At 49.1% G+C, this 12325-nt stretch overlaps 1 protein-coding gene across 6 annotated transcripts in view; it reads left to right on the top strand.

Moving 5' to 3' along the window:
• Positions 1-12325, top strand: part of NAV1 (neuron navigator 1) — a 242771-nt gene that overhangs the window by 213431 nt on the left and 17015 nt on the right. For 3 of the 6 annotated variants that reach the window (XM_045787676.2, XM_087857256.1, XM_087857259.1), the window contains 6 exons: positions 674-844; positions 1938-1990; positions 2768-2791; positions 2903-2980; positions 5934-6017; positions 6248-6359. In XM_045787676.2, coding sequence (XP_045643632.2) covers positions 674-844; positions 1938-1990; positions 2768-2791; positions 2903-2980; positions 5934-6017; positions 6248-6359 — 522 coding nt within the window. The remainder of the gene's footprint in view (positions 1-673; positions 845-1937; positions 1991-2767; positions 2792-2902; positions 2981-5933; positions 6018-6247; positions 6360-12325) is intronic. The other 3 variants (XM_087857252.1, XM_045787678.2, XM_045787682.2) reach the window with 3 other exon arrangements.

The following is a 12325-nucleotide window of genomic DNA, read 5'->3' as shown; positions in this document are numbered from 1 at the left end:
TCAGCGGATTCTGACACTCCCGCCCGCTCCATCCATCGTCTGACCTTCCAGCCAGGGGAAGGCTGGGCAGAGAAGGCTGTGTTTCTTGCTGCGTCAGAACCGACCCGTGGCCTAGAAGGACACCGCTTGTGGGGGGACGTCTCAGTCCCTCCCGTAAGGCCGAGCCCGTCGGAGCCCATAGCCTGGCCCCCTTCTCTAGCTGCCTCTTTGTCATCATTCAGATCTGAGTCTTGGTCTGAATTCTTCGTCCTCCCCGGCTGCCAGTTGTATTCTACGGAACCCCAACATCCCATTTCATCGGCATATTCAAGTGATGTCAAGGTTTCGGAAAAGTTGCCAGGCCCCCAGCCTGACCTTCAAAAGTGACAGTTCCCGGGCAGGCAGGGCTGAGGGAAGGTCTTTTAAAATAGGAAACGCTGTTCCCCCTTTATTCCCGACAGCAGGGTCCTTCTGCATTAGGGCTCGATCTCCCCGGGAGAGACCCCACTCCTAAGCGCCAGCTGCCTGCACACTCCCACCGTCCCCCCACCCCCTCCTCTCCTGCTCCCCCCTCACCATGTGCCTCCCATGCTCCTGGTGCTCCATTCCCCAAGGGACCCAGAGAGCTGATGACCCTGCCTCTTCTCCTGCCCTCCCCCTCCCTCTCCTGTCCCCCTCCCCTCTGTCCTTCCAGTGAGTCCCACTGCGGCCACCACGCCAAGAATCACCCGCTCCAACAGCATCCCCACCCACGAGGCGGCCTTCGAGCTGTACAGCGGCTCCCAAATGGGGAGCACCCTGTCCCTGGCCGAGAGACCCAAGGGGATGATTCGGTCAGGATCCTTCCGAGACCCCACGGACGATGGTGAGACTTCATGCCAGCGCGGTTCACACTCATTCCAGCTCTGCTGGGTCCCCTCCCCCACCACCACCGCCACTACCACCACCACACACAAGTCTATGAGTCACAGAACATCGAGTCGGGGCCATTTCAGTTCTTTCTTCCCATCCCTTTGAAGGGTCTGGGGGCCCAGAAACCTTTGGGTGGCACCGTCTGGCACTGGGGCTTTGGGATGGAGCACCTGCCATCGGGGCCGGGGGAGGGAAATGGAGCATGGAAGGGTTACATGGTACCCCTCGGAGTGCTCCCAAAACTGTAGCTCCTCCCGTGACTGGTCCAGCAGCCGCCTCTCCTCCCCACAGTCTCTCAGCAAATGTGAAAAGATCAGGAGTCAGGGTGGCTCTTAAATCCTGGGAAAGAATTAGGCGTCTCATTCCTCTTGCAAGAATGTTCCAGAGATCAGCTTCAGGGAGGGCCCTATGGTTGTTTGCGGTGACGTGGGTGTTAATGGCCAGAGCCTGGAAGACCGGGCTTTACGGGAGAGCAGACTTCCCGCTGGTGTTTTCAGGCCGCTCAGCCTGGAGGCATCCTTGCAGGGGCACTATGGTTCTGTCAGTAGGGCTAGGGAAGCATCAGAACGAGGATGTTACACTTCAGTCCGTTGGCCATCTGCATGGTCCCCAGAGCTGAAAAGAGGAGGCGCAGCCGGAGGGCAGAATTTGTTCTGAGCTGCTCTGATGAGAAACTCCCCTCTTCGGCAGCTTAAGTACTTTCCTGCCTGGGAAGACAAGATGATGGCTGTCCACGATCATCTCCTTTCCCTCTCCCTGAACCTTCGTGCCCCACGGAGCAGGAGCAGACGAGCGAGGGCCCGCCATCCCCAGGCTGCCCGAGAATGTAGACTGGAGGAGGCGGCTAGCTCTGCTCAGGACCTTGCCTCCTCAGCAGACACCTGCCTGTTCGGGGCTGTAGTGATACCAGTTGGGTCCCCTGTGGCGTTCTTGTTTGCTCCAGATGCCCTCCAGAATCAGAATCCAAACTCCTGCCTCAGGCTCTGCCCAGGAACCCCTCGTCCCCTGGTGCCCTCTGCTAACGCTGTGTCCTGCTTCTCTTTCAGTTCACGGCTCAGTGCTGTCCCTGGCCTCCAGTGCCTCCTCCACTTACTCCTCAGTAAGAGCGTTACTTCTCTTCCTCCCTCACCCCCCTCGCTCGCTGTTGCACTGCTCCCCAGAACCTGTGTTGGCTGGGGAACTGGGTGGGGGAGGGGCACCTCTACCTGTTCATGATGCCTTGTGGACCTGGGGTGGGGCCGGGGGAAGGCGCCTAGAGCTTGGAGCACTCCGTTGAGGGCGTCAGTTCCTCGGTGGTCTTTCTGGCCTCATCACCGATTCCTGAGCCAACTCTGGTATCTTTGGTTCCCCTCTCCTTTGAAAAATCGATAATCCCCTTATGAGAGAGCCCCTTCTGTGGCAGGGTAAGTGGGAAGCATTCATGGCAAGGTGGGCTAGGTAGGGTTAGGGTTATAGGACTCCAGCATCCTAATAGCGTACGGAATTTACCAAGTGCTCCCGGCAGCCGACTGGGCACACAGCGTTTGGCTGTGAGGTGTAACTTGGTTCTCAGATTTGTTTTGCCCTAATTCTTTACTCCTTCAAGTTAGCAGCAGTAAAGATTAGTCTTCAGATCACCCAGAGTTTCATTTCCTAGCCTTCTTGGCAATGACAAAGTTGGCTGGAGACGAGCTCCAGAGAAATCTTTTATTGGAACCCAAGGATAGGGTCTCAGCCCATCTTGCGAGGGGCCAGGGCCAAAACACTGAGTTTCAGCCTCTCCATACCTCTGAGTCACACTTCTTCAAGTTCTCCGCCCTGCCACTGGGCCTGGCTTCCTCACCTCCGTAGTAACTACCTCCTTCTCTCTTTCTCTCCTTCTGTGCTCCTTCTTCAGGCTGAGGAGAGGATGCAATCCGAGGTAGGGTGCGAAGCCTTTGTCTCTGCTTGTTAACACCAGTGCGCCCCATTCTGCCTCCAGATCTCCTGCTTCTGCTGCGGCCATAAGTTTGTATTTCTTTCCCTTTCACAGCAAATCCGGAAGCTTCGTAGGGAACTGGAGTCATCCCAGGAAAAAGTGGCCACCCTGACGTCTCAACTTTCTGCCAATGTGAGTGCCATAAAGTAGGGGAAGACCCAGGCAGTTCCTTTGGCCATAAGTCAGAGAAGTTCAGCCAGAGGAGGAGAATTCTCTCGTAAGGTATCCCCTGGACTTAGAGTCCAAGGGAGCGGGTCCTGTTCACAGCATTACAACAGAGGTTTGGGGGACTGGCCTTCTCCTTCTCTGAGTCTCGATTTTTATAGAGAACTGTTTTTGTCCCCACCCTAATTAATAGGTATGGAGAAGTTCATGCCCCGTGGTCTTTGAACTCCCTAGAGAAAGGGGGGAGGATTGTCAGTGGTTCTGCATGGAGGTGGGAACAATCTTGCCGTTGGCCATGGACACAAGCAGTCATGTATTATAGAGCCCTTAGAACTCTTTGCCGCTGCCCTGGGCGGTATGTTCCTGTCTTCGTTCGGGCCCCATAGCTGGGCAGGCACAGGACTCGCTATTAGCATTCTGCCTGGCGAGCATGACACGGCTTAGAAACACATTCTTGTTCTATCTAGTCCAGCCGCCTCACTCACAACTGCCTTTCCTTGGCCGTCTCCTTGGGCAGGTGGCAGAAATTACCTGAGCTTTAGGTTGGGAGCCAGAATTCTTTGTTTCTGCCCTCAACCTGCCCTCCGTCCATCCCAGTAGAATGAGTTTCTCTTTCTGTAGGCCTTGATTTTTCTACCCTGCGAGATGGGGGGAAACGAGGCCGCCTCCTCTCACTAGGCTGTGGTAGTTTCTCCCCTGTGACCAAGTTGCAAACAGAGAACATAAGAGCCATTTTCCCCCAAAGCTGTAAACAACAGCTGAGCCGGATTTGCAGGAGCCTTCCAAGTGTTCACACAAAAGTAACCATGTCTGCAGTTTCTGCAGGAGTTTCTGGGTTTTTCTTGTCCCTTCCTCTCTGGGGAACCCAGCTGTCAGGCCCGGGGGGTCTTCCTTTGGGATCAGGTAGAAGACTGTCCACCAAGATCTTGCATGTTTCCATTTTATTTCAATAGCAGTTCCCTTACCACACTGGTTATTCTCTACTATTTCTCTTTTCCCAGACCCTCCACTCGTAAGTTGTACACCCACCAGTTTGTTGGAAGCTCATGTCACGCACCGTCTCCCACTCTTGGGGAACCCATAAAAATTGTAATATAAGCAAGAACCACCTCTCCCCTCCCTTGTGCCGTACCCACCACGCCTGGTGGCCTGGGTCACGTCCTGCACACCCCAGGAAATTCACATCGGGGAGATGCTGCAGGGAGAGGCGCCAGGGAGACAGAGAACATTAGTGTGTCTGGTTCATTTACGCTGAGCCTGTCAGCCATCATGCTGTCGAGTCTGGGTGAGAGCCAAGAAAATGAATTTAGAGGGCGATTTTTCTTCGAACAGGAAGTTCCCTTTGGCTAAGAGAGAACAAACCAAACACCCAGACAGGACGGGTTCTGAATTTTAGAGGCAGATTCCTGCTGAGGGTTGGAGCCCTGCCCTCAAGCAGGAGACGTGATGCCAGAACTCTCCAGGATCCCCTGATTCCTGACGGAGCTTTTGTCATGTTCCACGGAACTTCCCAGCTGCCCACGCAGAGGGCACATCCCAGACAGGGAGGGACAGCAAGCCATTTCACCTCTCCCAAGTGCCAGCCTCCCTCTGGCACCACTACTCAGCCCTGAGGTCTTACAGGCACCCTGGTGGGGCTGAGGGTTAGGGAAGGTTCAGAGGAGGAGAGGATGTGTAGGAGACAGGAAGAACGCCTGTCCAGAGCAGAGGGAGCCCCCAGTGAGAAGGGAAGCCAGCCGTTGTTGGGGTCCCTCACGAGATGTCCAGGGACGCCAAGGAGGCTGTTGGCAGACCTTCGCAGGGATGTAGAGAAGTGAACAAGAGATACCCCGAGGCCAAGACAACAGGAGTTCCCTGGACAGTCAGTGAAAGTCAACAGCTCAGGGTCACAACAAAGGTCTGCCAAGGAGAGCCCAGGCTCATAGGGCGTGCACGTGGACGAGGCGGCTCACATTGGCCCAGACAGATTGCCACCAGCCACTTCAAACGAAAGTAGCCTCCAGGCATGTTTCAAGGGCAGAGGCTGAAAACTAGAGTTGGCCCAACAGGGAGAGAATCAGCGGCCCACAAGAGGCAGTGACGGGTGTCGCAGACCTACATCCTCAAGCTCTTGATGAGGGATCGGCCCAGAATATGCCCCCCCACTTCTTGCTAGGGTCACTGACCTGCTCAGATACCCTCCAGTGATGGCTGCTTCTCCATCCCCCCGCGTTCCCCTTTCTGGTGCCATGCTTCACTCCCTTCACCTTTCCTACACAGCTTGCTGCCCGGTGAACAGTTCAGAGTGCTAGCCCAGCTCCAAGTGGCCTCAGCGCCACCCTCCCCGGCCGGCCTCCTCCTCACGAAACACACGTGACATCTAGTGGCCAAACTTCGGAACACCCCTGAAGTTTTCCTGAGCTGCTTCTCTCCAGCCCTGCAAAGGCAGGCAGGAGAAACCAGGAACCAGGAGAAGAGGGATGGAGTTAAGAACGGAGGGCACTTGACAGCAGGGGTGGAAAGAAGCACCAAACAGTTACTACTGGGAGGAGGTTTGGACCCATGGGGGCCAGACAATGGAGGCGTTAAATCAAGATAATAGGAATGACCCAGAGCTTATGGCCCTCCTGAAGAGCAGAGGGACAGTCCCACCTCTGGTAATGACAGGTACCCGATCCCAAGTGTCCAAGAGCCTCCAGAAGCCTGCCTTGCCCTAATGCTGTCGAAGCTGGTGCCCACCAGAAAATTTCTTCAGGCCAGCCAGATGTGCGATTCCACCTTTTCTGCTCAGGGAAATCAATATTCAGAAATCACCAAGAGGGTTGTTGGCATAGGTCAGTGCTAAGACACAGAAAATCAGCTCAGACTTCTTCCCGTAACAGTCCTGTCTTTCCCCCCTAGCGTCAGGCAACTTAGGAACCTCCTTGCGTGTTTATTTCAGGCTAATCTAGTGGCCGCTTTCGAGCAGAGCCTGGTGAATATGACATCCCGCCTCCGCCACCTGGCAGAGACCGCAGAGGAGAAGGTACGAGAGCTGGGAGTTCTCCTCCACACAGACCAGGGCTAACCTCCTCCCCTCCCTCCTGAGCGCCGGTTTCTCCCCCCACCCCCGCCCCGTCACCCTGAATCCTCCCCTCGAAGAATCCCCTGCCTTCTGCATCAAGTCGGGAAGAATTCCAGCGTCCAGCCCCCTGCCTGGCGCAGAGTAGGTGCTCCCGATCCCAACTAATGACACTCCTGTCACGTCTCTCTCAGGACACTGAGCTGCTGGATTTACGAGAAACCATAGACTTTCTGAAGAAAAAGAACTCTGAAGCACAGGCCGTCATTCAGGGAGCCCTTAATGCCTCAGAAACCACACCCAAAGGTAGGACATGCGACCACAGATGGAAGGAGATCAGGAATGGGGTTACTGGAGATTTTTATCTATGCCTACAATATGCCAAGTCCCATATCAGATTTTGAGAAGGTGAAGGCTCTTTGATGCCCTTCAGCGTGATGCTCTGGACTGGTCAGGGCCAGGGGCATGACCCTGCCGTCCCCGGGGATGGGGGAGAGTAGAGCAGACCGGTCATCCCTATGGGTCCTCCCCTGAACCTTGAGGGCAGAGCCCAAGTGCTGTCAAAGACCATCATTAAAGCAGCACTTTATTCTTAAAAAAACTAAATATATTCTTACCATTTGACCCAGCAGTCGCACTCCTTGGTATTTACCCAGAGGAGTTAATATTTGATGTCTTCAGAAGAACCTGGGTGTTTATAGCGGCTTCATTCATCATCTCCAGAACTTAGCAGGAACCGAGATGTCCTCCAGTAGGTGACTGGATGAAGAAACTGTGCTGTGGCCAGTCCATGAAATATTACTCAGCATTAAAAAGAAATGGGCTCTCAAGCTATGAAAAGATATCGTGCAGTCTCAAAGGCACATTACTAAGTGGAAAAAGCCAACGAGAAAAGGCTCCCTGTTGTATGATTCTAACTGTATGACATTCGGGAAAGGCAAGGCTCTAAAAGGATCAGTGATTGCTGAGTGGGGTGGGGGGGCGAGCAGGCAGAGCAGAGAGGATTTTTAGGGCAGCGGAAGTACACTGTATGATACTGTCATGGTAAATACCTATTATTATACATTTGCTCAAAGCCATAGAATGTCTAGAACCCCAAGAGCGAACCCTAATATCGGCTATGGGCTCTGGCTGATAATGATGTGTCAGCGTAGAGTCATCAGTTGTAACACACGCGCCCCTCTGGTGGGGGATGCTGATGCGAGGGGGTGCATGTGGGGGGGCCGGAGGATATGGGAACCCTCTGTACCTTCCTTTCAATTTTTGCTGTGAACCTTAAACTGCTCTAAAAAATAAAGCCTAAAAAATCAGTACTTTACATTTTTACACACACACACACACACACACACACACACACACACACAATCTTATTTGACCCTCATATCAGTTCTCCAGGGGGGTGCAATCTACTCTTCAAATGAGGCAAAGATCACGGAGGTTACCTGGGGCTCAAATGACAAGTTAGCCTTAGCATTTAACAACCAAACAGTCAAGCTTTTCTAGAGAAGGTCAAGGTGAGTAGTGGTCTGATGCCCCCAAACCCTGCAATGTCAGACTCGAGGCAGGCTTCCTGGGCAGTCGGATGGTCCTCTCACTTGTCTGTAGTCTGTTTTCCTGTTTAGTCCACTAGCAGTGAGCCCCAACCTCTGTCAGTGTTCTCCAGCCCCTTCCTCCACCGCTGACCTGCCTCACTCTGAATGTAGACTCTGCCTCCTCCTTAATCAAGAAAACAAACATTTTCAAGTAAGAACTCCATCGACTTCCCCACTCCATCAATTTATGTTCATCCAATCCTTACTTCTTTTTCTCCCGTTTTGTTGGAAGGGCCTGTCCTTTCTGGCCAAGAGGGATCCCTTTCTGATGCTTCGGGGTGCTCCCTCTAGCATTGATACCCATTGCACGCACGCGCACACACACGTCTACATCTTTGATCTCTTACTCCCCATTCACTCCTTCCCTTCTGCTTATAATGCTGCTAAAGTCTCTTTTATCTTTAAAGAAGACAAGAGATGTATCCACTATATCCTTTCTTTTTTTTTTTTTAAGATTTTATTTATTTATTTGTGAGAGACAGAGAGGCAGAGGCAGAAGGAGAAGCAGGCTCTCCGTGATCCCCCTCTGGGATCATGACCAAGCTGAAGGCAGGTGCTTCACCGACTGAGCCGCCCAGGCGCCCTCCACTATGTCCTTTCTTATTATAATCTTATCTCTTTCCTTTCTTTACAAACTCACCTTCTGCTTCTCTTACCCACCTAACCCCATAATTTGCTTCTATTACTATCACCCATCCCAAACTGCTTTCACTGAAATCACCAGGGACCCCCATTTTTCCAGAACTTAACCAATAATTGTTAGTACTTATTTTACTTGACTTGTATAAAATAGACATAATCCCGAACCCGACGTTTGTGGTATCAAATCAGAAGATCTATGTGACCATTCACCATGGTGCCAAGCATATAGTAGGGGCTCAAAAAAACCTCTCCTATACACACACACACACACACACACACACACGCACGCCAACACATGCACGCACACACAGGCAATATCCCAAGGTTTCCAAGATTTGGCCCTGTTAAGGTCTCCTTTCTTCATTAAATTCTCCCCATAGCTTCTGAGTCATCATTCCTATCTTGACCTTATCCTACCGCCTCTGACTCCTACACAGAACCCCATTCCTTCCTTCCACTTCGTCTTCAGGGACTGGGTTCCCAGAGCTCCAGCCACAGCTTTTTTTTTTGGTTTGTTTTTTGGAGAGTGAGAGACTAGTGAGCGTAAGTGAGGGGAGGGGCAGTGGGAGAGGGAGAGAGAGAATCTTAAGCAGGTTCCACATTTAGCCTGGAGCCCAACGTGGGGCTCGATCCCACAACCTTGAGATCATGACCTGAGCCCAAATCAAGAGACACTTAACTGACTGTGCCACCGAGGCAAGCCTGGGTCAAGGTCTTTTTGAAGATAGAAGGCAAAGGGTGGCATGCCTTTCCATTTATTTAGATATTCTTTAATTTCTTTCAGTGGTATTTTGCATTTTTCAGTATATTAGTCTTGCATTTCTTTTGTTAAATTTGTTTTTTATACTATTGTAAATAGAATTGTTGTTCTTAATTTCCTTTTCAGATTATTCATTACTGGTATATAGAAATACAATAGATTTTTTATATATTGATCTCGTATCCTGCAAACTTGCTGAGTTTAGTAATCAGCTCAATAAGTTTTACAACCTCCTCTTAATATGAATCTCTGTCTTCTTAACCTGTATCCCTGTGCTGAATTTTGTACCTCTATTTCCAAATACTTTTGGATATTCCCACTTAGATCAGCTGATAGGTGTCCCCAACTCAACATGTCCAGCATTAAAAGGCATTCGCTCCACCTCCCTTACAAATACAAAGACCAGCACTTTCCCTTCTGCAGTTTGGCCCATTTCGGGTATTATCATCTGCGTGGTCACCCAAACCACTAATATAAGAGACATCTTTTATGTCTCACTGGTTCGCCATTTAAGCCATCAAGTTATATACATGATTCATGCAGATAGATAGATAGATACTCAGTTCTCTCTCTTTTCTGTCTTGTCTTTACCCTGGCTCTGGTTTTCATCACTCTTCTCCTGGATTATTACAATAATTTCCTCACTAGTCTTGCATTGCTACAGTCCTTCCTTCACGCTCCCCGCAGTGTAATCCAATCATGTCAGTTGAGATCAGAAATCATTCCAAATGCAGTATGGACTCGATATTAATTTAAAAGAATTACTGTGAATTTTCTTCGGTGTGATAATGATGTTGTGGGATAATGTCCTTATTCTTAGAAGATGCGTCCTGAAGGATTTCGTGGCCAAGTGTCGTGGTGTCTGCCACTTCTTTTCAGATTATTCAAGAAAATATCTGTACGTATGTGTGCTCTTCTGTGTACGTGTATGCACTTGTGTGTATGTGGAGGAAGAAAGAGAGCACGCACAAGTGTAAATACAGTGAAATAGTAACAACTGCTAAATTAGGTGGAAGGGGCGTATGGGTGTCCATTGTACTATGCTTTTAAGTATTTCTGTGTGTTTGAAACATTTCAGAAAAAACAAGTTAAAGGGAAAAGAGAATATGCTCCAAGCCCATGTGTATGGCCTACTATCCTCTTCCTGATCCAAGACAAATGTTTCTTTCTAGCTTCACTTCCACCGCTTCTCCTCTTGCACTCTGTATCCCAACTATGGCACTAGTAAAAAATTCCTTTATTGAGCACTTGGCATATGCTAGGCACTGTTCTAACGATTGTACTTGTATTCATTTATTCCAGATAACAGCCCTATATTTTATAGTTGAGAATTAGATCAGAGAAGATAAATCACTAGGTCAAACACAGCTCATAAGCGATGAATCTGGAATGTTAAGCTAGTTCTGATTTCCCAAGTGCACCTTACTCTTCAGATACGTATTTGTTAAGTGAATAAGTAAATGAATTCTGTCTTTTACTATGAGTTTGCATGTTTTCCTCAATTGCGGTTGACCCAGACTCAACTTGGTCAGGAGGATTTCTAGGAGCATTCGACAAGCTAAATGCTCAGAGCAATAATACCTACCCTTATTTTATGTGTTAAAAAGTAATAAATGTACATGGCATAAAATTAAAAATGCACAAAAGAGTTCCTAACTTTTTGAAGATTATTTGATTCTAAAATACCCTTGGCTTCTAAAAGTACTATATAGTGTATTTTTAAATTTTAATCGATAGACTCACAACTACTTGGAACTCTAAGTAACTGGTGATAGACAGATGCACACGCTTATTTTGCTGCCCTTCATTTTGTTTTTAGTTAATTCATTTTTAATTAAATTTATTTTTATCATAAAAGCAATACATGTTCTGGGGGAAAATGTGAACTAGGGGTTAGCAAGCCATGGCCCATTGGCCAAATCTGGCTCACCACCTGTTTTATTTTGTTCTGTTCTAAAGATTGATTTATTTAGGGGCGCCTGGGTGGCAGAGCGGTTAAGCATCTGCCTTCGGCTCAGGGCGCGATCCTGGCGTTGTGGGATCGAGCCCCACATCAGGCTCCTCCGCTATGAGCCTGCTTCTTCCTCTCCCACTCCCCCTGCTCGTGTTCCCTCTCTCGCTGGCTGTCTCTATCTCTGTCAAATAAATAAATAAAAATCTTTAAAAAAAAAAGATTTATTTATTTATTTGAGAGTGAGAGAGAGGGGTGGGGGAGGGGCAGAGGGAGAGAGAGAATCTTAAGCAGACTCTGTGCTGAGTGCAGAGCCAGACACGGAACTCGATCTCACGACCTGAGATCATGACCTGAGCTGAAATCAAGAGTTGGAAGCTTAACCAGACTGAGCCATCCACGTGGCCCTCACCATCTGTTTTTTAAATAAAGTTTTACAAGAACACAGCCACGCTGATTATTTACATATTGTCTATGGCTGCTTTAATACAATAATAGCATTGCTGACTAGGTGTAACAGAGACCATATGGCCACAAAGCCTAAAGTATTTACTGTCTGGCCCTTTACAGTAAAAGCTTGTCAGCCCCTGATGTAAACTACACAAAAGGGTATGTAGTAAAATATAAAATCCCTCTCCCTGAACCCCCCTCCAAATCTCACTCCCCAGAGATAACTACTGTGAATAGTTTCTTGTGAATCTTTCCAGAAATAATTTTCTGCATATACAAATACATAGAGAGATACATATTTCCATTTTTATACAAATGGAAATTTCTTTACTTCAAGTCAGCACGTTCTCTTGAGAATTTTCCGCACCTTTGAAGTAACTGGAAATACTCTGTAGGATCATAAACGTGGTTTGATAATCTCTGAACAAAAGGTTTTCCTTGTGCTTTTTGAGCTTTGGTAGGTCCTAGGATCTTGTTTTCCCAATTGTATGAGAGGAAGATTAGAGTCTAACGATGGCTTTTTGGTCATGGAGAGAGTGAGAAAAGAACCAGAAACTACCCACATCTTCGCTAAACAGCTCTTGTTTCTAGGAGGACGCCTGCAAGTAGCCACCTAACTAGTCCCCTACCTCTAACCTGGTTTCCCTCCACTTCCTCTCTCTCCACGTTAACAGAGTAAGCACTGTGAAAAACCCAGTCTTTTGACTTTGTCCTCCAGCTAGGCAAGATGCTAACATTGGAGGAGACTGGCCGAAAGGTACACAGGACCTCCCTGTGCATTCTTTGTAACTTCATGTGAATCTATAATTGTTTCAAAATAAAAAGGTTTTTAAAATCTGATTATATCTTGGGGCACCGGGGTTGGCTCTGTCGGTTA

Source organism: Ursus americanus, chromosome 2 (genome assembly GCF_024610735.1).
Source record: "Ursus americanus isolate L20-20 chromosome 2, mUrsAme1.1.p, whole genome shotgun sequence".
Taxonomy (NCBI): domain Eukaryota; kingdom Metazoa; phylum Chordata; class Mammalia; order Carnivora; family Ursidae; genus Ursus; species Ursus americanus.
Note: the sequence above shows the minus strand (reverse complement) of the source record. Positions and strands in the feature narration are given on the sequence as shown.